This window comes from Brienomyrus brachyistius, chromosome 5, assembly GCF_023856365.1.
Source record: "Brienomyrus brachyistius isolate T26 chromosome 5, BBRACH_0.4, whole genome shotgun sequence".
Classification (NCBI taxonomy): Eukaryota; Metazoa; Chordata; class Actinopteri; order Osteoglossiformes; family Mormyridae; genus Brienomyrus; species Brienomyrus brachyistius.
The window spans coordinates 38,090,408-38,117,298 of NC_064537.1; the positions used below are offsets into that span (position 1 = coordinate 38,090,408).

Genomic DNA, 26,891 nt, shown 5'->3' on the forward strand with positions numbered 1-26,891 from the left:
CTTAAAGGACATCATCTGAAAGAATATCAATGTGGGCATTAACAGGAAAGAAACACTGCCTCTCTTTCAATTGATTTATCATCAAATAAGCACCATCCACAATTATTTTTGATCAGTACAGAAGGATATTTTTATAGGTTTGGTACTTTGCTCAGGGCGTGCGAGCAGTCCCTGGCAGGACCTGAATCTATCATATATTTAACCACAATGTTACCCATTGCCCAGCAAGAATAACCCTATAGTGACATGTCTTTAAGAATGCTGCATACTATCACGGCACTGATGAAGATTTTCGGTACTGAAACACCACCGGTTGTGTTTTCATAATTTTTTTTATTCAATTATTTTAGCTGGCCTGTGGGCTGAAACCTAAGCTGCAGCAAATCAGACTGACACAGCAATCAGACTGCAACAGAATCAGACCTACTAATATTCATTAAGAATTAACATAACAGATTATATACTGAATTTCAGGGGTGCAGTTTGAAATTGTAAGACCCACAGATTGTTGAGGGATCCTCTGATGTGCTTAATGCTGGTTTTATATTGATGTACAAAGCAGGAAAAATGTATAGGCAGGCAAGGAAATGGGCTATTTAACAGTTTAATTAAAAATATATTAATTCTGTCACTGGGGATAAAAACTACCAAAAAAACACAAAACTATCAAACGTCTGATTGGCTCCTGAAGTGCCAACTAATGTCACGCTGACCAGAGATCTAAATTTTAGATTCACATGTGTAAGCCAAATTAACTGTACATAGATACCTAGTTTTTCCTCAAACAGATTTTTCTATAAACCAACAACTGTTGCTATACAGTCTACTGTATAGATATATAGGACATTCCAAATAAGGCCAAATTTTGGACCATAAATTCTAAGCCACAGAGGACATTAATCTGCGCAAACAGAACTTACGTATTTCAGGTGCTATTTCACAATACTTAACACAATTCCATCTGGAGAACCTCAAAACAGCACCGGACAACGAGTCAACAACTGTCCAGCACGCTACACCAAAATGGCCCCTGGAAGCCAAATTGCCAGCGTATCTGCTTCCGGTACTGAGCTGCTCCCACCCCCTTGTGGTTTGTTTCAGGATAGGATAAGCACGTTCTTTGTTGGCAAGTTGGCCCATTTCTGGCTCGACTTAAACCTCCTACTGTCTATGGCAGCATCTGGGTCAGCCTTAGAGATAGGTCTGTCTGCAGACTGCCATTTCAGGCTCCTCATGTGTGAGCTTCAGAGACAGGTCTGACTGCAGACTGACTGCCATTTCAGGCTCCTCATGTGTGAGCTTCAGAGACAGGTCTGACTGCAGACTGACTGCCATTTCAGGCTCCTCATGTGTGAGCTTCAGAGACAGGTCTGACTGCAGACTGACTGCCATTTCAGGCTCTTCATGTGTGAGCCTCAGAGACAGGTCTGATTGTAGACTGACTGTGATTTCAGGCCCTTCATGTGTGAGCCTCAGAGACAGGTCTGATTTCAGACTGACTGTGATTTCAGGCCCTTCATGTGTGAGCCTCAGAGACAAGTCTGATTGCAGACTGACTGCGATTTCAGGCCCTTCGTGTGTGAGCCTCAGAGACAGGTCTGATTGCAGACTGACTGTGATTTCAGGCCCTTCGTGTGTGAGCCTCAGAGACAGGTCTGATTGCAGACTGACTGCGATTTCAGGCCCTTCGTGTGTGAGCCTCAGAGACAGGTTTGATTTCCGACTGGCTGCGATTTCAGGCTCTTCATGTGTGAGCCTCAGAGACAGGTCTGATTTCAGACTGGCTGCGATTTCAGGCTCTTCATGTGTGAGCCTCAGAGACAGGTCTGATTTCCGACTGGCTGCGATTTCAGGCTCTTCATGTGTGAGCCTCAGAGAAAGGTCTGATTTCAGACTGGCTGCGATTTCAGGCCCTTCATGTGTGAGCCTCAGAGACAGGTCTGATTTCAGACTGGCTGCGATTTCAGGCTCTTCTCACCGGTGTGAAACACACATGAAGAATTCCGCAAATTAAAAATTAAAATTTTAGTGGTTTTTACAATTAAAATTTAGAAATCCTCCAGACCTGTTCACATTTGTTTTTCTACTGCTTTCTTCGATTATACGAGAAATATACGCTCTTTTATTATCACCATAACCATCAAGACCACCATTAAGCTACACAGTTGCCTAGAATAATACTTTGGCTCATGCTGTCTTGTTTTTGCCCCAGTATAAAAGCAGAATGACAGACAGACAGACAGTTCCTATTCAAGTCAATAAGTCTTCAATTGTATTATTCAGTGATGTCAACATTCTGAATCAATATTTTTTAGGCTTAAAATTCACTTTTTTCTCTTGTTTTAACAGGATGTTTAATTTTATAGAAATAACTGGCATTGTGGACAATTTGGCAAAGCAATGGTAGGGTTACTTTGCAATAACATTTTTTTTAAAAGTTAGTTAGCTAGATTCCCCCAGTCAATTTTGCTAACTTAAGGTGTGAATATAAGAATAAAGGTGAGAGCTGAGTACTGGTGGAGACGAAGTGAGGTACATGATTTAGCGGCTTTTCTTGGAACCAAAATGAATTCATTTACAGACATGCATTGTAGACCATGACTAATTAAGCTAACAATTACTGGTTTGTTTGGGAAATTTAAAATGCACGTTACTGGCTAAATCTACAAGTGTAATACTCCAAAAAAATTCAGCTATGGACATAAACCAAATACCATTCTCCATGCTACCTTATGCAAAAATGTATCTGAAAAAGACCACAACATTCTCGATAATATGCCATTTGGAAAATTATTTTGGGCTACCTATCAAATAAGACGACTATTGTTAGTTACAGGAAGCATTGCTATTAAAGGGGCTACAAAAATTAAATAAATCAGTGCTAGGGTGGTCCGTACCTATGAGTCAAATTTTTAAATGCCAGTTTTTCCATACACTCACGCTTTTATCGTGTGATGCATTGTAAGAAAACATTCCTGGCAAAATCGTAGTTTAATTGACGTTAGAGGTTGCCAAACAAAGATCGAAGGGTGTAAGTGTAAATGATAAAAAAATATACTAAATTTCAGCCAAACTTTGCTGAAAACAAAATGGGTACAGCAACAGACAATATTTTTTCATAAATAAGAACAGAACAAAAAGTGGAGTTTGTAATCGGCGATCAATGAATTGACACTATGGTTGAATATTCAAGCTCGCTAAAGCCTAGTTTAGTCATCCACCCTCGGTAATGCTTATCAATCTCTCAGCTTATTTATTTGATTGTTAGCAAAAATGTGCTAAACATCTTTTTTTGGCAGTTTAGCATCAACAGTACTCTCTACCATATTTCTTAACATTTGGTCAATTTAGCTAAATCTAAATCAAGAATGATAAAATCTAACAAAATGAAACACAGTGTAAAGATTTAAAAATACATGAAACTGAAAGTTATGACATAAGAACAAAAGGTAAAAAAAAGTTCTTATTGCAGAGTTGCTACCTGAATATTTTTAAGTCCTATTTTTAATTTAAATGAACCAAAAATTAAGAACTATAGTAATCCAGAAAATAAAATGAAAAAAGAAAAGTAATCAAATGAATGACCAAAGAGATTAACGACTAAACCTTGCTTTAGCCATTGAAGCCGCTTGGGCAACCTCGAAACATGCTAGAAAAATCATCAACTCCTGAAACATTATCTTAAGATAAATTTAGGGGATGAGAACTAGCATTTCCAAATTTTCATTTTTAAGGACCACGCTAATCGACACACTTTACAGAATGAACATATTTATTATAATTGGTACATTTTCAGATATACTATTAGTATACATGTACAGCACCAGTGAAATATCTATACAGATTGGTGTTTAATGCATTCGTCTCTATATTATTCACTTTATAGATCCACCATGAGGAAATTAAGTAATACATATCAAATATTGGAACGACTAAAAGAAGTGTTCAACATTTCAAAATTATCTTCAAAATAGCTCCCTTTGGCTTCTAAGACAGCATTGTGCACTCCTGCCATTCTTACAACCAGCTTCCTGATGTAGCCACCTGGAATGCTTCACAAACAGTCCTGAAGAAGTTTCTAGGCACAAGTCAGCTACCTTGATCTTATTCGTTGATCAAACTTTTCCAACGCCAACTCTATAGGGTTTAGGGGCCAGGTCATCTGTCACAGCACTTCATCTCTTTCCTTGTTCACAAGATAATACTCACTATATAACCTCAAGGTTTGCTTAGGGTCTTTATCTTATTGAAAAACAAACAATTTTCACTAGGGGTACCCAGACTTTTGACTGGTATTATAGTTGTATTTGCATTCAAACAAACAAAAAACTAGATAACTATTCCCAAATTTAAGAATGAGATATGTCATTTTTATGAGATATGTGACAAGATAATATTACATTTAAATGCTGTAACACACTTTAGAACGATGCTATACTGCTATGTGAAACTGAAATGTATATTTATGAAGCGAAGCCTAATTTGCCACTAGAAGCACTGCATTTTCACAGGCCTTACACTGACAACACAAACATATTTCACACATCCCATTGACAGGAGAACAATATTTATTACGAAAGAATGTAAGTTCGACAGAATCTGTACACACAAGTTGTAGTTTGTGCCTCTTACATTCTTAAGACAGACTTGGACAGACAGGCAAACGAACAGGACGCAAAACACAAAGAATGCCATCACATACCCAAGCTGCGCCCCGCTGCCCCCCAGGCTCCGCCCTGCCCAGAACTAGCAGGATGATGATTGGTTGCATAGCCCTGCAGGGGGTGGGGCGTCGCATACGCTTGACGATGGAGGAGCTCCGAATCTGGGTGGGATGATCTGGAGCTCCCGTAAACCAGACTGAAAGGGAAAAGGACTCATCTGTTATAGCGAAAACTGAACACACTCAGATGGTTCATTACAATCTGCATTTGATGTTTACAAAAAAACACAGCAAGCCATTTCTGGCTTTCTAAAAATGCAAATTTACATTTCACATTACACAAAATCACCACTGTAGGGCCACCTCCTCCTATAAATGAAATGACCCATGACAAAGCGTCACTGCGCAAGTTGCGTAGTTACGCTGGCTGAGGATGAGCGTGAACAGGACCATCTATAAATGTCTGTTTTATAGTCATGGCACTAACAGCACAGGCACCACAACAGAAGCAAATACCAGTGCTCACAAATGCTCTTCAGCAAACTGTGACGCCAAAAACGAATGCATTATTCAAGCCAGCACATTAAACAGGTACTGTAAAGAAATAAAAGTGAAAGACATCAGCATTCCTACTACATTTTTACCAACTTCTGCAATAAAATATTTTTTAAATCAGGTACATAAAATTTCTACAAATTAAAGCGGCATAAAAAAATTCATTCATCTTATTGCAAAAAAATTTTCCACTGATAGAGACGATTGCAGCAAAGTTCTATAACTTTAAAAGGTAGATATGAGTTACTTCAAGACAAAATTGCTTCACTCATATGGAACATGAAGCAGGATGTTTATTTAATTTAATTTTTAATCACCTGCTTTGCGCCTAATATGGGATTACTTGCAATGTAAACATAAATCTGAACACATCTGACATTATTTTAGTTTTAGTACAGTACATAATTACGGGCATCTGTGTGGTCATCCTAATTGGCTTATATTATACTTGTGAGATAGGCTCATAGATTCCCCCCCGCCAACTCAAACCCTCTGCTGGATAAGTGGTTAACAGCTAGCTGGATGGATGGATGGATGGATGGATGGATAGATGGATGGATGGATACTGTCTTCTTTATCATCATCTTCTACTTCCAACATTAAATTGTCTAAAATTAATTGATTCTACATCAAATCACTGCAATTATTTAATTTTTATTATTTTGCAATTAATCTTGTTCTTATTTGCACATGCAGACACACACATACACACAGACAGATACACATACACACACACAAACACATAAACAGAGGAAATGCCCTCACTGGCACTGTAAAGCACTGCATTGCTGTCTGGAAGATTAATTACCTTTCACACCCATTCTGTAATACTAAATAAATAAATAAGTTTGAATAAATCAAGGAAAATACTGTAAATCAATTTCCCAAACAGTATGCAACAGGTTCATTTATACAGACATATAAAAAGCTATTAATGACCTCATTAATTCACTAAATCAACCTAGGACAGATAGAGGGTGTGTTTACTTAACACACAAAAAATGTTGTCAAGCAGCTCTGGCCATTTTAATTTTTTACATGTAATATTCTTTAGAGCAGCATTGCTTCATCTACAATTATATATCATCCAAGTCCATTTCTGTTCCCAGAACTCCTCAATGCTTCCCATTTGCTTAATTAAAATGCATTTTTATATAGGAGTATTATATGTATTACATTATATATGGTGCAGATGTATTTAAACTGCATACATTTAAACAAATAGTAGTTGACGTTATAAGAAATGCGCAGAGATAAAGAAAAATATGAATTAGCAGAGGAATAAAAGCTGAAAGCTTAAAGCTTGGAACTAAACACACACAAACACACACACACAAACCAGAAGGCCATAGAAAAATAATTCAGGTAGCATTCCCCCCCCTCCAATACAAAAACAGTTTATTTCACCCCCCCCCCCAGCTCAAGCCACTTCAGAAGCGAGCTTGAAGCCCTCCTGTCTGCTAGCGGCAGCAGACACAGGCTGGGCGAGAGTGTTACGGCGAGCCAGGAAGCTGAAAGGGGTGGTGCAGGCTTCCTACCACCAGCCGAGAAGCCTTTCTAGAAAACTCTACAGTTGCTTCGACTGACAAAAAGTTAAATAAAAAAAATCCTTAAAACTAAAAAGGGGTAACCAAGGCAAAGCCAACCAACTGGTTTCGATGGCAGATAAAATCCTAAGTGCAGGCACGAAATTTACAATTGTGTATAATTGTAAATAACATTATAAACAAGCATAATTAAAAACAAATTTTATATTTAATACAAAATAATAAAATTATTTTATTATTTCCCTCTAAACTTACAAGCTACATCTTGAAATACCCAATGTGGTTTAATAAAGCTCAAGACAGCAATATGCTGTTTAGCTGTAATGCCGGTACAGTTTATCGCAGAAACTGGAAACCAATGCATTTCCTGTAATGAGCGTCAAATAACTATTCATTCAGAAGCTATTCCATTTTCCACATCAAACAAACCATGATATCAATATGAATATGAGGAGAAAATATTCAGGCTACACTAGGCCTCCATGATGTGTGAAGTTAATACAGAATGCCAACGTATTTAATCATTTGTGTCTTAGAATTCAGAGTTAATCAGAATTTGAGTAAACTACTAACCTTCCTCTCCTACTATAGAGATTAATGGTACAAAATGACAAGTTATTTGGCTTTAACTTATTCTGAGTAAATGTTTAACTCATTGTTTTGCCTTATAAAATGATATTGTGCTTTGAAAAGATATTTGGTAACTAGTCTGTTTTGATTTTGACATAAGAAAACCTGTCTCTGTTACTATTTTAATTATATATATTTCTTTATGTACTCGACAAATCAGTAATTTTTTTATCTCAAAGTCAACACCTGACCCATAAATTCCCGATTGTCTTTTTCCAATACCATATCCAAATATTTACTCTGAGCCTTATTGCATTTGTTGTAAAAACAAAGCAATTTAAAGTTCCTACTACAAAGGGTAAAACACAAAACAGTTTCATGTTGCAGTCAAATTTGACTCAGTTGTCACTAAGAAATACTGAGCAACACAAAAAACTCCAGTTGTCTCCGTTCTCTTCCTCAGCACAGAATCCTTTACCTGTTAATGCTGATACACTGATTGCACATAGGGCTTAGAGAAAGTTATCAGAATATCAGGACTTCCTAGCTGTGAAATGTGATTACTGGAAGGTCTTTGGGAGCAAAACTGAACTTGCATTTTTTATTATTATTATTATTATTATTATTATTATTATTATTATTATTAAGCAATATAAATTGCCCTTTATAATTTGACTAGTATTGGCCTGCAAAGACTTTGCCATGGTTTCATATCAAAATATTGCAGAGTTGCACTGGTGCTTCTGGTGAGAACGGTGTTAATTTTGGCTGCATTTTTTTATTTAGTCGTAGTCTTTTAACAAAATGCAAACTGGTTTTAGTTTATTTTAGTCATCTGATAACTTGTTTTTAGATAATGAAAATTTTAGGATATTTAGGTCAACTAAATGTACCTTAGATTTAAATCGATTAAATCTACAGTATTTGCAGTCAATGAAACTAACAAGTTTAGTCATAGTCTAATACATTATTTTCACAATTCTTTGAAAATTTCACTTCATTTTCTGTGTACACACAGAGACTAGTCTGCCTCTGTCCTCTACTGATTCCTGAAGGAAAGCTCCGTAAAGCTGCTATCACATGGCAATAGGTTTGAACATACAGTCTTTAAGGAAACAGATATATCTGTTGTAAATTTGTAATATGAAACACTGCACTAATTCTAAAATGGCTTTATGAACTTTCATCATTAAATAAAAGAAACGAAATTTAGTCTCAAACAAAACTCTTGTATATAATGCATCCTGATTCACATAAAACACCAGCACATAGAATTAAACAAAAAATTCAAGTGTGCTCTCTCAGAATCGTAAACAACTGTCAGACTAGTGTAAACCAACTGGTGATTTTTTTAATCTTGCTGATACAATTCGCTGACAGTAATGGGCACGCTGCCAATTTTACCAAACATTCACTATTATTGACAGCTTTTCAAAACACCATGGTACACCATATTAAAGTAATAATGCCTAGTGCAGACATAATGGTGCAAGAGTTAACAGACAGTCTTTACAGACAGAACCACCTGGTTTCTACCCATCAGATGGATACATGGTTTACGGGCTTGAAGGTAGTTCATCAACATTATCTAGTCATATGCAGCTACGACAAACATTCACTAAAGGTACTACGTCTGATTGGATCGGTTTTAGATCGTCTCTTCATGACATTTTAGTCTTGTTTTTATTCACTGAGGAAGTTTTCATCAACTAACTTAACACTAGGTAGCAAGACAACCTTTTTAGAACACAATTACATTATATCCTTTCTGATGTTATCTTCTCCTGGGATGCAACCTCAGTTCTAAACAGTATACATACAGGCGTACTTGCATGCATAGTAATGACTGTATTGATGTTATTGCAATAGGACCTGAAGACCCAGATTGACTGAGTAGACAAGGCTACTCAAATCATACTTGACACTCCTGAAAGAAGCTGTCTCACCCACCCTGGAGTAACCAAATCATGTGGGATCAAAATAATTTTTTGAGCAAATTAACAAATATTCATCCAGATCCATAGAGAAAAGGACTGGAGCATTTTAACATTAGATTTTTGGGATAAATTGGATTAATGCCTATACATCGATCACAACACAAAGCAGAAGCTTTATTCGGGTGTCTAATTTATTTATATGTCTAGCTTTTGTTTACATTAACTTGACAAATGGGCTGTACCTTTATGCAGCTTGGTACATAATGACATCATCCATTAAACCTCTACAATTGTGCAAAAACGTGTTCAGAAAAATATTAAGCAATGTCAAACACTGTCAAAAGGATCCAGTAACTTATCTTCAGCACACTACTGTTTGCCAAAGAAATATGTTGACAGTAGCATGATTAAGGTACCAAAACAAGCCTAAGGACTTAATGTGTTTTATAGAATGAAATTCTGTGATTTATATTTTTATGTTGATTCTGCAAATTTAGCAGTGCCTAAATTTCATTTGTGGGACAAAATCATGCCAATTTTCATCTTAGAATATTGTTTTAATTTACCCTGCTGCGATAAAGGCAAAGACAGCAGGGTGGCTCAGTGGATAGCACTGTTGTCTCACACCTTCGGGGTTGTGGGTTTGAATCACACCATGTGTCGCTCAGTTTCCTCCCATCCTCCAAAATGATGCAGTTTGGCTAACTGGCATCTCTAGATTGGCTTAAAAGTTTGAACCCAAATATGATGAAGCACTTCATAACAGAAAGACAGAAACAGCACAGCAACTTTGACTGAAATTAGTGTCCTAAACCTCTTAATTGTTGTCTCTCGGGTACCTAGTCTCACGTCAAGGGTTCTCAGCAAAAACACTGCTATTAGCAACACATCCTCTGACACTAATAAGTAATGGTTATTTTATGCAGGTGTAACGTAAAACACCTCAGTCATATTAGCCATCTATTACACTAATTAGTGAACATGTGAAATGCATTTACCATTAAATAACCTACATTGCAGGACAGTTTTGTGTCATGATCACATATCTTATTATATATTTAAGCAAATTATACATACATATATCCAAATTATAGACCACATGATGCACAAGAGGAGTCTCTCTTGCATAGTAAAGGGTGCAGTAGTTTCCAGGTTTGGGGGTTCAAATCCCACTTCTGTTCTGTTTTCTGTGGAGGTTTCCTCCCACAGTCCAAAGATATGCAGACAGGCTAACTGGAACCTCTATAATTGTCCATGGTGTGTTTGGGAATGTGTACTTCTGCCTTGTGTCCTATCCTGTCTGGGATAGGCTCCAGTCCCCTCTGTGACCCTGTCCAAGGTAAGTGGTTAGAAGATGGATGGATATTGGTAAGCCTGCAAAAGCAAAATGTAAAAACCTGTTTTGCCTTTCATAGATTCAATAAAGCATAAATCTGACCAGGAAAGGAAAAAATGCATGACTTCTCTAACTCGATGACCTTCAATGATAAAAAGACTTTCTGCCAAACAAAATCTGGCAACAATTTACATAGCTAGCATCCAGATCTTTGTGAACTGCCACTTCTCTCCAAACTGTATAATTATGAACAGCAGAAAGCCATTCACAGACAAAGGATTCCTCACAAATGGTGTGTTCAAAATATTATCCACATGTCATATATGACTGCGAAAAAATGTATGCAAGGTCACATCTATAACACTGTCTAGTACACATACTCCCGAACTAAAGGCAAATGGCTACATGCGTGTACTGCTGTCAGCAAAAGTTGAACAGTCAACTAACTAAAGATATAGTAAAATTCCTCCTCATAAAAAGCCTGTTGACCTGAATAAAGCCAGAGCAGCAATGAGTATTAGAGTATAAGTAGGGATTGATATAACTGGTACAAAAGTTTCTATTCATCTTTAAAAGTGATACGTCCGGCAATCGATTAATGCAACTGCACAAATATGTACATATTTTATGTGCATTTGCACCGATATGACAAGAAATGAGTGCATTTTATCATCTATACCGCAAATGAAGTACGAATTAGCATATAAAGGTTAAAATGCATGATCATTTTTGTCATATTGGCACAAATGCACAAAAAACACGTACGCATTCACGCTGTTACAACAATTGATTGCCGCACGTATCGCTTTTAAAGGTGAATGCATACTTGCATACCAGTTATGTCAATCCCTGAGTATAAGCCAATCACAATAAAGATGGCACCAGTACCTTTTAGCTGTATAATGTTTGTGTGATGTGATCGCTGCAATATGTAATAATGAAGGCAGCAACTGTTAAAAAAGACAGATGAGTAGATGAAAATGATTTAAATAAATCATTTGAAAAATGTGAAGTAAGATTTGAGGCAGCTTTGTTATTTTAATATTTTAACTAAACAAAAGTGTGGGGGGTGCTCTCTGGTTAGTGGGTGTGGAGTAATGTTTACATCAAGCTGCCTATACATAAAAACAGAACCACAGATGGTTATACAAGAACGTATCCAGTGTTGTGGCACCTAGCAATGCTTATTAGGCCACAGAATTGTTCTCTATTAGTGTTCACGGAGAACTATGCCATGAACATCAAACTGTTTTAGGCATGTGACGATTATTGATGTTACATCATAAGGGGTTAATAACTACCCCTTTGTTGGCAATAGAAGTGGGAAAGCTCCTTAAAGTCAGAAGCAAACCTTTTCCATTGAGAATTATGCATACTGCATAGTCACTGTGAGTAACTGGTCCTGGTACCAAAAGACAAAACTGCAACACCCTGTGTGAGGAAAGAGCCACTGCCAGCATTTTGACACTTGGCTTCTGTCTGATTGGTTCTTGAGTACTTTTCCAAACAGCAAAAAAAAAAACAAAGTTATTCTCAAAGTTTATTTTCAAATTTCTCCCCAATTATAATAATATCATCTGCTCCATCTCAAAGCCAGTGTAGTTCATGCACTGTTACGACGCACAGTTTGCTTTTCTTTTTTTTTTTGCTTCACTGGTGCTTTCACCTGAAGCTGTGTACAGTTTTACTCATTTACACTTCAGAGATTTCAATGAGGCAGTTCATATGAAGCTCTTTAGTCTACAGTGTGATGGCAAAGTCCCACCCTGGACAAAATGTCCTTTAGCCACAATAATACCTGCTGCTGTTCGCTGACAAACACTGCTTTTATAAAAAATTACAGGTTTCCCAAACCTACAAGCCTGAATGTTTAAAGAGATAAATGCAACTGAACAAAAAATATTGGGGGGGTGGGGTTTAGATGTTTGCCTGCGTTTTCCAATTCAGCTTTTGGCGTATTATTGATACATCTTCTTTAAATAGAAATTTAAACGCATATTCACTAAATTCTATTGACCTGAATGACTGAAAATGTATATCAAACCAAGGATTTAGCTGACAGAGGATTATAAGAAGAAATTTTCAAACCTTAACCAGGTTATAACAGCCTTTAACATTTATTTAAGGCTTCTGGGAAATGTCGTTTTATTGTAACACCAATAAATAATTAATTGAACCATTTCTTCACATCATCCAGCTAATTCGCAGGTACTTTGCTGGCTGCTACACTGCTTACTGCTAGCTGTGATTAAATACACACATGCTTGTACAGTACGATACGAGGTGATCTGGGACACAACTATTGCTTGGTGTTGCCAAGTTACTTACAAAGCATTAAAATAGATACATATTATTTAACTTAATGGCAAGGTGCACCTAGCTAACCAGACACAGCATCCATCTCCTCCACACTATTGTCTTTAGGTTGTTATTTTCAGAAGCAAAAAAGGAGGAAAAAAGAATAAACTCAACTAAACCATGAATAGCTTTCTCTTAAAGTGCAGCGCGTCTTGTTCTCCACCTGCACAAAACATCACAGGCTACACACACGGACGAAGTTCAGAGTGAGACTGAGAAATAAGAGGCAAAGCATTAAATGAGTCTCCAGCGTTACACACAAGGAAAGAACTGAGTTCAGAAAATGGAGTCAAACTGAAGCAGCAGAATTCTACTAGAAACTAAGCCTGATATAAATACAATTATATTAATATTAAAACCATATTGCCCCTGTAAACAAAAAAAAGATCATCCAAGGATGACCAGCGAAGTGGAAAAGGAATAGAGAGAGAAAAAAACCTCTAAAGCATTGTGTTGCCTAGTAACATGAAAATCATGGCAGTCTTAATTGAGAAGCTGCTCAGTGCAGCAACAATGCAACTGAGTTTAACATATAAAATGTATCCATCGCATTTTGCAAAAATCTGAATTAGGGTACCAAAAATTTGTTGAAATGGAAGCAGATTAGCTAATAGCCGATCCGCAAAAAAAAAACAACAAATTGATATGATCAGCTGTTAAATTATTTGTTTTCCATTAAATATCATTCTGAGCAATTGGTAGCCTTTCGGTCAACACGGTCACGTATGAAGAAACTGAAAACAATGTTAGATTAAGAATTAGCCTGTTAATAAATTTATTAAAGCACAAGCAATGACCATATATCAGTAATACAACTGATTGATTGACTTCAACGTAATTGTCAGTCTTATTTGAATCAGATGATAGGTTAGTTGATATTTTAAAGGCAAATTTGCAGCTTACCCTTTGTCCACTGAACATGCCTGTGAAAAGAAAGACCATCAAAACAGCAGCCAGCTGTCAATCTGTGTGCATCATTAAGTATGTTTCCATCCTGTGCTGAACAGCATTTATGTCCTATTCAGCGAGCTTTGATTTGTCGGTGATGTATGGCCTACATCCTCCATACAACTGTAACAAAATATACCAAAATAATTCAATAAAAATGCTGGTGAAATAGGTCAAAATGCAGATTTTTTTAAGAAGATGCAACCTCGGCAATACTTAATTAAGGAAATGGATGTGTCTGCATCAATATCGTCCTACTTTAAATTAGCCAGTCTATTTCAGTAGCCTACTTCTCAATTATAGCATTAAATAATTTTGAGACAAAAGGGGGAGCAATTTTAAACAGCCCTATAACAGGTTAAAAATGAGGTTTGCGCAGTATAAGAAAAGCACCCAAATCCCACCAGGCGGACGATTTTCATCTTCCGGAAACATTACTCTAACATCGAGCTGGCGACAAAGCATCTCTGTCCCGCAGCATCGTACGTTTCCCCAGAGGCCCCGGACATGTGGCCAGCCACTGCAGGGCAGAACTCTCCCATTAGAGGCAGATGCTACCCTTGTCGTCCTTTCATATTAACTTGTGTGTACAGAAGGGGCTGCCTGACAAACAGGCTACAGAATTCCAGGTGTCTTCAGTTTAGCAGGAACACGAATACCTCATGCATCCTAACAAGAGTTTCCAGTATTTCGTTTCTTTTCATCATCACTAGATATCACAAAGCAGCCATTACAAGGCAGACAGTCTAAAGACAAGTAGTCAGTACTTTGTATTTCTTTTGTGAATACTATACTTAACATTTTACTTTTTATTCTCCGCAGCTGGGGACTGAAACCAAGGTCTTTCGAACATTACAGCCATTCAGCCACCGGAGAAAGTTTCCAAATACCTTGAAAGCAGATGCCAAATTATCTGGAGGACAGAGGGCAATGATTCTCAATAGGTGGTCCAAGAGACATCTTTATTTGCTCCATGAAGATGCCACAGATTCAAACATGGATTAAAACGAATACAGAAATGTATTAGGGAAATCTGCCTACAATCCTTACTCAACCCCCTCCAAACTCAGTTATATTCTGTTAAATTCAGAGGCCTCTGTACCCAATGAAGTTTCCACTGTCCCATCCTCCAGTTCACAATGTCATATGGATATTTAAAAATCGACCGCAGTGGAAAAACAATGGAGGATCTTCAACAAAAATGGTACGGATGGAAGGGTCAACTGGCTCCACATCCTGACAGCTTTGGAGAGAATATATTTCCCAACTGCTTATTTTTTCCCTAAAATTTAACTAGAATATACTTGTACTGACCTGACGGCAGTGAAATAGCCATAAGATATAGTAGACACTTTCAATCTTACTGTGCTGCAATTAAGCAAATGAATCCAGAAGCAATCAACAAATGCAAGTGATTTTGTGAAACAATACATTCACCACTATGGAAGAATTCACATTCCAGTATTTTCTGTGCGTATTTGCTAATGTTATACAATCATACAGATGGGGGTGATGAGGCTAGAAGAATGAATTTCACATCTAATAAAAAAACACTGGGTTAATAAACATACCAGTATTACATCTGAAAACCTATTTGAAATAAACTGTATGATTCCACGATTAATAAAAGTGGGGGTTCAACATAAATCCCCATGAATTCATCGAGTGGAAAGCAGCCATATCCTGCAGTGAACATAGCAAGACAAAAGTAAATTCTAAGCAATAGTGCACCACTGATCTCTATTCATTTTTAAGTTATGCCTTGTAAACATGCTGAAGAAAAACATGATTAAACCACCCTACCAGTGAACAAGAGTTCAATGTAAAGCAGGGGTCAGCAACTGCAGGTCTAGAGAGCCATGAGGTATGCAAGTTTACATGTAAATAAAGCCCAAATTAAAAATTAAAGTGTTAATGGTCCACCAATTTCATGGTTTACCTTTCAGGTGTTTGGTTCCTCCCTCTGTTTTAGTGGCAGTTGAAAACAACACCAATACCACTCTGTAGGTATCCTGAATGTGTTTTATTTAAAACCTCATTAATGTTCCGAAAAAGTCAAAAACAGACAACTTGCTGGGAGAAATCCTGACTAACAGCAAAACCTAAAAGCTAGCTAAAAAACATCACCGGACACAAACATGCAAGCAGAATGATTCTGCCTTTTTGTGATGTGCCTAATATTTTACTTTGCCTGAGACTTTAATCACGGTATACCTGTTTCTCAGTCCTGGTCTTGAGACCCACCCTGTACACTCAGTGTGCCAAGTGAGCTGCAAATAGGCATAATCAGGATTACAACCTAATGCACCACACAATTAAACAGCAATACATGTGCATACTCACTACAAAGTTTAAATGCATTAGGAACAGGATGACACTGCGGGACTGCCTCACACCTTCTGGGTGTGAATTTTGCATGTTCTCCCCATGTCATGTGGGTGTCATCTTGCAGCCCAAAGATATGCAGTTAAGATAAATGGTACCCATAGTCTATGTGTATGTGCCCAGTAACAGACTGGCACCCAGTGTATGGTGTATTCCAGCCTTAAGCCCAGTCCAGTACAGGCTGGGATTGGCTCCAGGCCCCCATGCAACCCTGAACAGGATACTGTAGATGGAACTGTAAAATGGTTTCATGCAATAAATAATTTTAAAATTGTCTTGCCATGATTTAGTAATTTCTGATAAATTAAATCTAAATGGCCTATATCGTGAAATTCATTGTATTTATATTTATCAATCCTTCTGTGTATTGTTTGAGGGATAAATTATTAATTGAAATTATTGATGCTGGTTTATTTGTTTCAAAGGACAAAGCCAAAGATATGTAGAAATATCTATTAATTTTTCATAATTAAAATTACTCATGATACATTCACATGATTTTAACTGCGTGGTTGGTTCACAGTGCAGTCAAGCGTAATTAAGAGCTTACATGAACTAAAAAGCACCTCATGTAGGGTCTATGGGACCAGGACCAACAAACGCTGTGATATACAATCAGTCTTGCTGCTTTAATAGAGTACTGCTAGACAACAAACTGCAATTAGTTCAATTACTTAACTACTGTAAACAAACAGGTGACATTCACCCAGAATAAAACCTGCCATAACAGCATTAATGTTCAACTGAAATAATTGCAAGCAGCCAGACTATCCATGAAGTTAGACCTGGGGTATGTATACTTTAATATTATCTATTAATCTTAGTACTAAGACATGTTTATTGTCTTTATACATTTATACAGATTGACCAACATGAGAACATAGTCTTCATATCACTACCAAGAAATAGCATTCATTTCATTAATGATTATTTTACATCCTACAGTGCCATACTCAAAGGACACAGGAAAAAAGCTGAACAGACACTGGTTATAAACAAAAAAACAGGCATTATGGGTCACATGTTTCCATTTTAAATGACAGATAAAAACTGAAGAAATACTGTTAGAATATCAGCTCAATTGCCATTATCAACCTGCTGATTTTGACCTTGTCATAACTTGTCATATGAAACTAAAAACTGTCGTCGTCATCTTTATGAATTTGCATAATTATGCATATATGTCATAAAATTAAACTGAATGTCTAATAACAGAATATCAGTAAAAAGGTATATTGTTCTGGTCAAAATAAAATATCAGAAGCTGCGTAGCACAAGAACTAGCTGGACAGCATTTTATGAAGGCTGCGGAGAAGCGATCAGTGCAATTAAGACGAGTTTGACCCAAAAATATTTTTAAATCATTTATCATGTACATTTTGATCAATGTTCATGGCAAAATGGAAATTATTAAGTATATATACAACAACAAACCGATAATGTTGATATTATTAATAAAAATAATTCACAATGAATTTTGTCAATGATTAGTTGCATTTTTGTGGTTTACTGCATAAAATTTGTACAATGACATTACCACCTAGCTACATTAACACTGCTGCGTTAAGCCTAGTTCATGCTTCACTTTTCTGAATGTCATTCCAATCCACGCATGGTTATACTCACAGACATACAACATTTGTCTATACATGCAGATGCTATCGTGGTCGGCGTATGCGCATGACAATGATATTCCCCAAACCAGCAGAGGGCAGATATATCACAACAAACATAAATACAAGCAGTGTAATAAAATTTGTAGACTTCAACAGTTTTTAAGTTGTTACTAGGCTTGGGCAATATTATGATATTATGGTACAATATTTCGAAATCTTGGTGACAAAATCGCCCCATCCCTACTTGCCGAATTAAAAATTTGCATGATTTCAAAATTCCTGAATACAGTGAATAGCATTGTTTTTGAAAATACCATCAAAATACTGTATGACATCCTACAAAATACAATTGTTAGCAAGCTAAATATAGTGGAGACATCAGATCTTTTTATTTCACTATGCAACTTTACACAGTGTAGAGAATCTGTTTTAAGTTATTACAACTTCGACTTAAAAAAATAAAATAAAATAACGTTTAAGGTTTGCCCTAAACACATGACTAATCAATTAACAAAATAATAATTTTATGCAGTCCTATTATTTATGCAATTGCTGGGCATACTGTAAGACATAGAATAAGGGAGACCATACATCTTTGAAGATATTATACTGTTTTATACTTGCATGAAAATTAGATTTTTTTAAGGAGTATATAAGGACAACTGATTTCCTGCTTTGACCTTATTGGTAATCCAAGATGTCAGTGCATTCCCTTTAAAATTCCGCCGTGACCCAAAAACGAAAGGAAACAGTGATTTTCAACAAGCCTCCATTTGCTGTAATATAGACAGCTGCAGTTTCTGAACAGTGGTTTGTCAGTGAAAATTAGCCTTTAGAGGTTTACTTTTGCTGGGAGGTGGTTCAGAATTCCTATGAATTATCGTTACTTTCTCAAACCTCTTCCACGTAGCCCAGCACCTATATTGTTTTTCAGTCCAGTGAAACTCTAAATATTAATTTTATTTGACAGATATTAACAGAACAAGTTCCCTGATTTAAATCGCTTTAGGTGAGGATTACATATGATTTTTACTTACATTGTGCTAAAACGTTCCGAATATACTTTTCAATTAAAAGTATTTAATTTATTGTTCTATAGTACTAAAAACAAATACATTTGATGAATACGACCATTGATACTGAAAACCAAAAGAATTCACTGAGCATTTTTCAAAATTGCAAATATTCTAGATAACAATTTAGACTAAATCGTAATTTCAAAAGACATTTTAGTATAGTCAATAAGCTCAATCAAGCCTAATTAAGAAAACTCAACTGGTCCAAACACTAGCATGCACAGTGGGTTGGGAGGCCCAAAATTATGGAACCATACCCTTGTTATAATAGGATTCAGGAAATCCGATAGAGTCTAAGCTTATGTAAAAATTCAAATATTAAATATTGTTTTGAGAGAATTATCCCAGTAAATGAAGTTTGACCATGAGTACTCTAAGAAAGTCTTATTTTAAAAACACTGCAGCCCTGCATTACTGATTTAAGAGTCTCTGCAGTTACTATTAATCCTTCCCAGTATACAACAGGAAAACATAATCAGTGTGGAATATCGTTGATACCTTAAAGATATGAAATGCTAATGGAACTGAAACAAATTTATGAGCAAGTTATAGACATTACTATATCAATACCAATGCATGCATGCATGCACCCATCTGCCATAATTCTGTATTTAATGCAGGGTGATGACACAATACATTTAGACAGGTAACTATATACAATCCGAATGCAAAACATTCAAATCATGCACCAAAACATTTAAAACTTTTAAGAGACGTTCAGTATTAATACATGAAAACGTGAATTAAGATGCATTCTACAACCTATATGCTTGCAGTTTTGAAGCTGACATACTATTCAATATATTCATAAGAATAAAATATCTATCAAAATTAACCACACGTTAAGTTCCCACATGTACAAGGAGTAAATTACATCTTCCTGATTTCAGCCTATCACAACGTAAAACAAGAACCTAATACAGAAATAGATAGCGCATAAATTATTTATCAAAATACTTCATTTGTAGTTAATTTCTGTTCATACTATTACTAAGTAACTTTGCCACTCTTCATTCAGCTACAGAAAAACGAAAACATTATTTTAATGTTAATTAATATAGGCTATCTGTCCAAAGGTAATGTTAAGTCCATAATGCAAAGTTTAACGTAGGTCAGTAACTGTAAATACGAAACAGTCCCTCCTAGAAATCGCTGGACAAAAAGACCTCATTAATAATAAAAATAAATTAGATAAAATTAATTTAAAAAAATCATTACTGGTTATCCCTTAATATGGTCAGGAACAACCATCATGCAAACAGCCAGCTATTACAATAAATATCCCAGCAAAAAGGATTAATAAACGAGAATTTTGTTGACTTCACAGAAGAAGCGGTTAAGTCCTTTCGATGGGCGGACAGAAATGCAGACAGAAAGACAAGCGGACAGACAGGTATCCTCATCTACGCCGCGAGAGATTTATTCCGGTTGTCACGGCGACTGGCCGCCCGGTAGCGAGGCGTTAGCAGCGAAGTAGGCCTCGGCTGGCAGCCAGTCATTCGGAAGGACTGACGGCGAGCGAGGCTGCCGCGCGGACCGCACGCCACCTTCGCGAGCGCCGATCACTGTCACTTGTAGCGTCGCGATTCGTCCCTCAGTTTAACCGCGCGACGGAGAATGGACAATGGGCTCTCCGGCACGCGCGACTAGCGTAATCGCTTAGATTCAGAAATAAATTACACGCCAGGCCTATTTACAACTGACGTTTAAAAGCTATTTATGTCATTTGCTTGCTTATGTTCCAATAAAATATTCAAAATAGCTCACATAGATGTAGGTTGTTGACAGGGGTTTTTCCCCCATAAGCTTATAATTCAAATTTCTGATTATTTACATACGTTAACTGTCTAACGGTTTATATAAAACTGATCCAAGGACCAAAGATCCCTATAAACGCACACGTTAAGTATATTTGCTCGAAGGCCCAGAAACATGATTTTCATCCTGCCAAACTGAAAGCAATGAAAAAGAGGTTTCTAGCTACCAGGTTATTGGGGTAGTAAACAGCTGTGGTTTGCCAACCATCATAATATTTGCATGAAATCCTCATCATGTGCATGCATCCTGCAACTGGAGGCAAACAGTTGCCACTTACATATGTAACTAAGCTATCTGGCTAGCTTTACAGTTATGCACAATTGAACTTAAAGTAGCATTGTTAATAATACGATCGGGTACGGCAGTTATGGTGAACTGTCTGGCTGCTAGCAAACAGCAGTTGCATTTTAGGGTGATTCAACCACTGATACATAACGAAACGTCCGATATTATTTTGACGTTCGGTGAAATAATATGTTTAAAAATGCATGCTAAACTATACAGATCCACCACCCAATATACAATTCGAACATTCCATTTTCGTCAGCCAGCTAGCGGGTAACATGCATGCACCCATAAAAAAATAAGTCATTGGTATGTCAGTGCCGATACCTATTAATAGATATCTAAGTACCATACTGTATAATTGCTGCATCGGGGAATCTATGAAATTATATAACTGACATTCTGGAAAAGAGTCCGGGGAAAATGTATTTGATTTGTATTTTCTGATGAAACGATGAATCCTCCAACCCATCCCCCTCTTTTCTCCCTCCCTTCGTCTGTCTGTCTACCTTTTCTTGCCATGCATTAACACTGTCAATCGCATTCCATGCATTTCTAAGATCTGCTCCCCTTCCACGTTAATAATAATAGAAGGTTGCTAACTACCTGGGCGACCCACTATGCAATCAACGCAACTAAACGCAGACTGCATAAAGCAAAAACTGCGCCCTTTCAAATGGCATTGCTACCGAAAACATTTATGTGTACAGGACAGAACATACTGGCTCCATGAACAAATGCTTACCTTGCCTTCGCCGACCTCTCGTAACTCCATCCCGTTCCTGCGCCCAAATCACCAAATCCTGCACCTGGATAATTTCTATCCATTAAAATATATGAAGGATGGAGATGGAGAAACGGCGAGGATTGGGAAAGGAGAAAAAACTAAAGTGTGGCACTCAAACAAGGTGTCTGCTCTTTTCCTCCCAATTTTCAATATCTGTTTATTCCGTTTCGCAAGCAAGTCTTCAAGAATGGGAAACGGCATAGAGAGGGAGCGAAATGGAGTGGAGGGGAAGGAGGAGGATATGAAGAGGGGAGGAGGGAGATATGAAGGGGGGTCACACCAATCACCAAAAAAAAAATCAGTTTTCCTCTTTCCCTCTCTTGTGCCGTGTTTCTTTCAATATCTGGCTATTGTCTTTGAGCAAAAAAGCACGGACATTGTTCTGCGCTAGCAAGCCAGCTAGCTAGCTAGCTAGCGAATAAATGCTGATAGGCAGACAGCTAGCGTGCTAGGCGGCTAAGAGCACACGTCTCTTTCCGAAGCGTCTTTCTCCTCCCCTTTCTCGGGGGTAGTTATCAAAGAGCTGTACAGGACGCGGATGGACGGCTTCCGATTGTCGGCTCGGCTCGACCCGTCGTTCTTTCTCCTGCCTGCCCGATAAACTTCTTAGCTTTGGCAAATGTGCGACGTGGTTCCCCGGAGAAGTATCTACCAGCTGCCACGTACATCCCTCCCTCTCTCAAATATATAATGTTGGTAGCTAGCAAAGGAACTAGCTAGTTAGCTAGCTTTGTCGACGCATCTAATATATGCCGAGTTGCGTCGGTGTTTTACGCGCCTTCACCTCCTGCTTTTAAAATGACTAAAACGGCGCAGTTGCAGTGAAGCTCCGAATCCGAGTTTTACTCCGGCTGCGGGCTTTCTGAGTGCTAGGCCTTGTTTTTTTGAGAATATTTTTTTTCAATCATTTTTTTTCCGAAGACGCCATATTTGAAAGCTCCTGGCTTGCTCGTTCCCTGTCCCCCAGCTCTCTGAAACACACACGCAGTGTCTCCCTCCCCTCCCCTCTTGCATACAAGTGAAAACCATTCCCAGAATACATTTCAGACCAGTATTCCACAAAGGGGGGGAGGGGAGGGAATTAAATATAAAATCATATATATCAGCGGAGATAGATACACGTGATTTTTTTTGTACGAACGGACTACGACGCAAAAAACGGCAAGTGAAAGGCTAATCTATAGGCCTAATATGCAAGAAATCTGTTCCACACACTGCACGCGTATGCACGATGGATATCGTCTGGATATTAATTGTAACAATTCAAGATTTTTTAAACATCAGACCTTAATGAATAATATTTAAAATTTTTATTAGGAAATTTATATATATATATATATATATATATAAACAATAAAATAGAAGGGTCTTGGAAGAAGTTGATATAAATACTAAATATGCAAATCAGTAATCAAACTGGAAATGTGACGTTATAACTGTTGCATTTTAAGACTTGGCCCTTTAAATCTCATCCAGTTCCACTTTATTGTATCATGATATACTGGACAAAAGAAATATCTTTCAGGTTTTTTTTCTTTATGCTTCTTTTTACGCCTCAATCATTTTTAAAAACCAAGAGTCACTGCAGAATCTTCTCCACCATTTCTGTTCACCCTTAACTTCTCAGTTGTTTTCAGTATCAGGGGGGTTTGGTTCACCTTGTTCATCATCCCTGAAAAAGGAATACAGAGGCAGCAAAAATAATATAATAAAATATTTTTACAATAAATAAGGAAACTGTTCACAAACAGCCTAGATAATCAAACAGAAATACTGTATGCACCGCACCATAAGTAGCCACATCTGAAAAAATACACACACAGGAACATGGGGAAAGGATAAATACAAACCCCAAGTAAGGAGGTGGTGGTAGGTCGTGCTGTCCAGTGCGACTGATGGCTTCGTTATAAGATGGCAGTCCTGGAGCTCCTATTCCAGACAGGGGAACCGACTCGGGGGGAATGACTATATCTGCAGGCATCGTCACTGGAACGCTGTGAAAGATGGAAAAGTGGAAGTGGAAAATGTGTTATTATTATCATCAACATTATTATTCATACTCTGCAACTCTGACCAGGACAAATAGTTAGAAAATGGATGAACAAACACAACAAATAACAACAACAATAATAATAATAATAATAAGCCATTCTAGATTAACAAAACTATGATTCCTCCCATCACTCAATTTTTCTATATTCAGGTATCAGCATTACCAGTGGTTGCTCTATGTATTTCTCACGCATATTTAAGTCTGTGAAAGTAGTCAGTTAGAAATAATGTGACTAACAAAATACACATACACACACGTGAGACCCAGGCACATTTTACCTTTGCCCTGTCCTCTTATTCTTGTTCCTTCTTCTGGAACAGTAGCAGATGAGTATAGCCGCAAAAAACACTATCACCACCGCAGCAACAATCCCAGCCACCATGCCTGATGTGTCCAGTTTAGGTGCGTAGGCTGAAACACAGGTGACTCTGAATGTACTTACAACACACACAACACTGTGAGACTTGCCAAACAGAAACTAAATGTACACATTTGTTGTCAGATTAAGTCTGATAACTGGAATGGAATTAAAAATATTTCACAATCAAATTAAACTCAAATACATAAATAGTATTACTTAGTAACTATATAATCTGAACTATCAACTACAAAAAATATTTTAAACTCTCAAACATGAATAGAGTAGTCATTTGTATCAGAAAAATCAAATTATCGTACCATTGCAGAGATTAATTATCATTACCTATCTACACACAAATTTTAAAAGTCTGTTTCTTTACCATGTTGATCCTTATACTTTTTCCAAAAATCATCCTGAGGAGAAAAAAATACCCTGGTTATAAATAGTATGTAACATCACTCTATAATGCTTCATCATCACCATTATAGTCTTTTGCAATAGTGCCCAAACAGAATGTGACACTAACATGATCACCCGCAAGTTAGGATGTTTTAAAATCAGTTAGAATACAGCAATGCTAGATATGTGTCAGTTAATATTATTTTTAAACACGGTTCATCAACTGAAAGAATTAAAATGTCTCAGGTTCTCTCTTTGATATAGCTGAATAGTTTGTGAGCACTTCAGGCGAATTTTGCTTGGTAAGAGTACAAACAGAAGGACGTTTCAAGGGATGAGACATGTTTCACCACCGGCATTATCCGCTGCCCTTACCAAGAACCACCAGATACTCAACAGTGCTAAACGCAAGGGTCCTCACAGCAAGTAGCTTCAGACCGAGACATTCCCATTCTCACCGTTTTTGCCTTGTCCTTGAAGATTTCTCGTGCTTCTTCGTATGTGCATACCTCCTCCATACACTCCCTCTCTAGGTTGCCGGGCACTACTAGCTCAAAGTCCCAATTGTTATAGAGGAGGGTTCGGGATAGGAAGGACATGGCAGGTTGCTCCGGAAGGAATACTAGGTCAACATAGTTGTACAAAAAGCATTGATTAATGCCAAATACAAACTAAAGAGCAACAGGGGTTACCAAAGAAGAAAGGACATAACAATGAATTGAATAACACCTGCGGAGCATTTTAAATAATCAGAGATAATGGGGGGGGGGGGGGGGGGTAAAATTACCATCACTTCTGCAGATGACCCTGGCCGCTGTGATATGCAGCACCATCAATACACAAGCAGCACAAGGCCCGAAATAACCCCACATTATGACACCCTGCAAAGGAAAATATGGCTGTTAATACCGAATAATACTGAAATTGGAAAGTCGGCAATTGATAGCTAATAATATGTCACAATTCATAACAATAAGCATAATAACGTTTATCGTGTATTATGGGTATTAACTGCTTTGCTTGTCTCTGTCGCCATCTAGGGGCAAATACAATAGGCATGTTAAGTACAATAATTCTTAATATTCTGTTTAAACTATAATCCTATTTCAATCCATACAGCCCCCATTTCACACTTTAATAAGTTTATATAAAGACAAAGTTTTGGAGTTAAAAGTATGTGTTAAAATCGATACAGAAAGCGTGGTCATTTAGGGTTTCATTTTCACAATTTCCGAGTAAATTTATTTAGTAAATTATATGCATATGATATACATATACGTACATAATAGAGAACTTTAGTTACAAGTTATATGTTTGTACGTATATTACTGTGACATTGTGAATGCAATAATATATCAAGATTAAAATCATGTTTCGTTTTAGAGATTTAAAAAAAAATGAAAACATAAGATTACAGAATTCTTTCATTTCATAACAGTGAAAAAACATCCCATTTAACGATCAATCCGCACACCTGAAGGAAACATTTTTAGGTTTTAGGCCTACAATATTTTCTAGTTATGAAACACTATGGTACAGCAACTTTTACTGCTAACAAGATGACTTGCGCGCGATAGATCATCAAACGATACGGAATAAAATACTGAAACATTCTCATACTCTCTTAACCTATAATATCTGTTGAGTACTTACCCTGTTCTCGAATGAATCTTTCGAATTAAGAAGGAAAACGCCTTTCTCAACTTAATTCACCTGTTATTTTATTCCCACCTCGTTACGTACCCTGCCCATCACGTGGTCAACCAGTTTGACAAGATGCCTTTCGTCTAGGAGGAACCGAGCTATTTCAGTAAGATACATATACTGAACACTTATTCTCACTAACCAGTCTACTGAAACTGTTAATAACCGATAACTTCTGCGGTATTCTTATTACGGACTGTAGGCACAATCTGGAGTATATATTTTTGGAAACTGATGTTACAGAAAATTGATTAGGTAAATAAAGCCAGTAAATAAAATATAAACATGAACAATATATAAACAGTCAGTGTATAATAATTAATGAAATGGTAACTCTTAAAACCCAACAAACTTCTCAGGATCTCTATGCATATAAGTTTAAAGCAGACATGAATCGCATATCTTCCGAATCAAGAGAACTACATCATCCGGTCGTCTAAATCAGTATGTTGTTCGCTAAAGTATTTCCGCATAATCCCCTGCGCAAGGAGGG

General features: G+C 37.1%; 3 protein-coding genes across 5 annotated transcripts in view; 1 reads left to right on the forward strand and 2 right to left on the reverse strand.

Annotated features, from left to right (window-relative positions):
• prr12b (proline rich 12b) overlaps window positions 1–23,160 on the reverse strand; it is a 44,067-nt gene extending 20,907 nt beyond the window's left edge. Inside the window, exons 1-3 of one of the 2 annotated variants that reach the window (XM_049012903.1) lie at window positions 21,840–23,160; window positions 13,870–13,889; window positions 4,703–4,860 (exon numbers count right to left, since the gene is read on the reverse strand). In XM_049012903.1, the coding sequence (XP_048868860.1) occupies window positions 4,703–4,860; window positions 13,870–13,889; window positions 21,840–21,869 (208 nt within the window). In that variant the 5' untranslated portion in view covers window positions 21,870–23,160. The remainder of the gene's footprint in view (window positions 1–4,702; window positions 4,861–13,869; window positions 13,890–21,839) is intronic. The other variant, XM_049012902.1, reaches the window with a different exon arrangement.
• The window catches only part of LOC125741700 (carbonic anhydrase 4-like), a 250,869-nt gene that overhangs the window by 202,295 nt on the left and 21,683 nt on the right, over window positions 1–26,891 (forward strand). The window contains exon 10 of one of the 2 annotated variants that reach the window (XM_049012940.1): window positions 5,548–5,557. The exons of the other annotated variant lie outside the window; for it this stretch is intronic. The gene's annotated coding sequence lies outside the window, so the exon portion shown is untranslated. Of the gene's footprint in view, window positions 1–5,547; window positions 5,558–26,891 lie in introns of those variants that run through there. 2 annotated transcript variants of the gene reach the window in all.
• Window positions 23,348–26,821, reverse strand: prrg2 (proline rich Gla (G-carboxyglutamic acid) 2). Its single transcript, XM_049012953.1, has 7 exons — window positions 26,348–26,821; window positions 25,482–25,575; window positions 25,153–25,316; window positions 24,675–24,708; window positions 24,213–24,345; window positions 23,732–23,875; window positions 23,348–23,553 (listed from the first exon to the last, which is right to left on the reverse strand). Exons 2-7 carry the CDS (start codon window positions 25,564–25,566, stop codon window positions 23,505–23,507), a joined length of 609 nt encoding a protein of 202 aa, XP_048868910.1. The 5' UTR covers window positions 25,567–25,575; window positions 26,348–26,821; the 3' UTR covers window positions 23,348–23,504.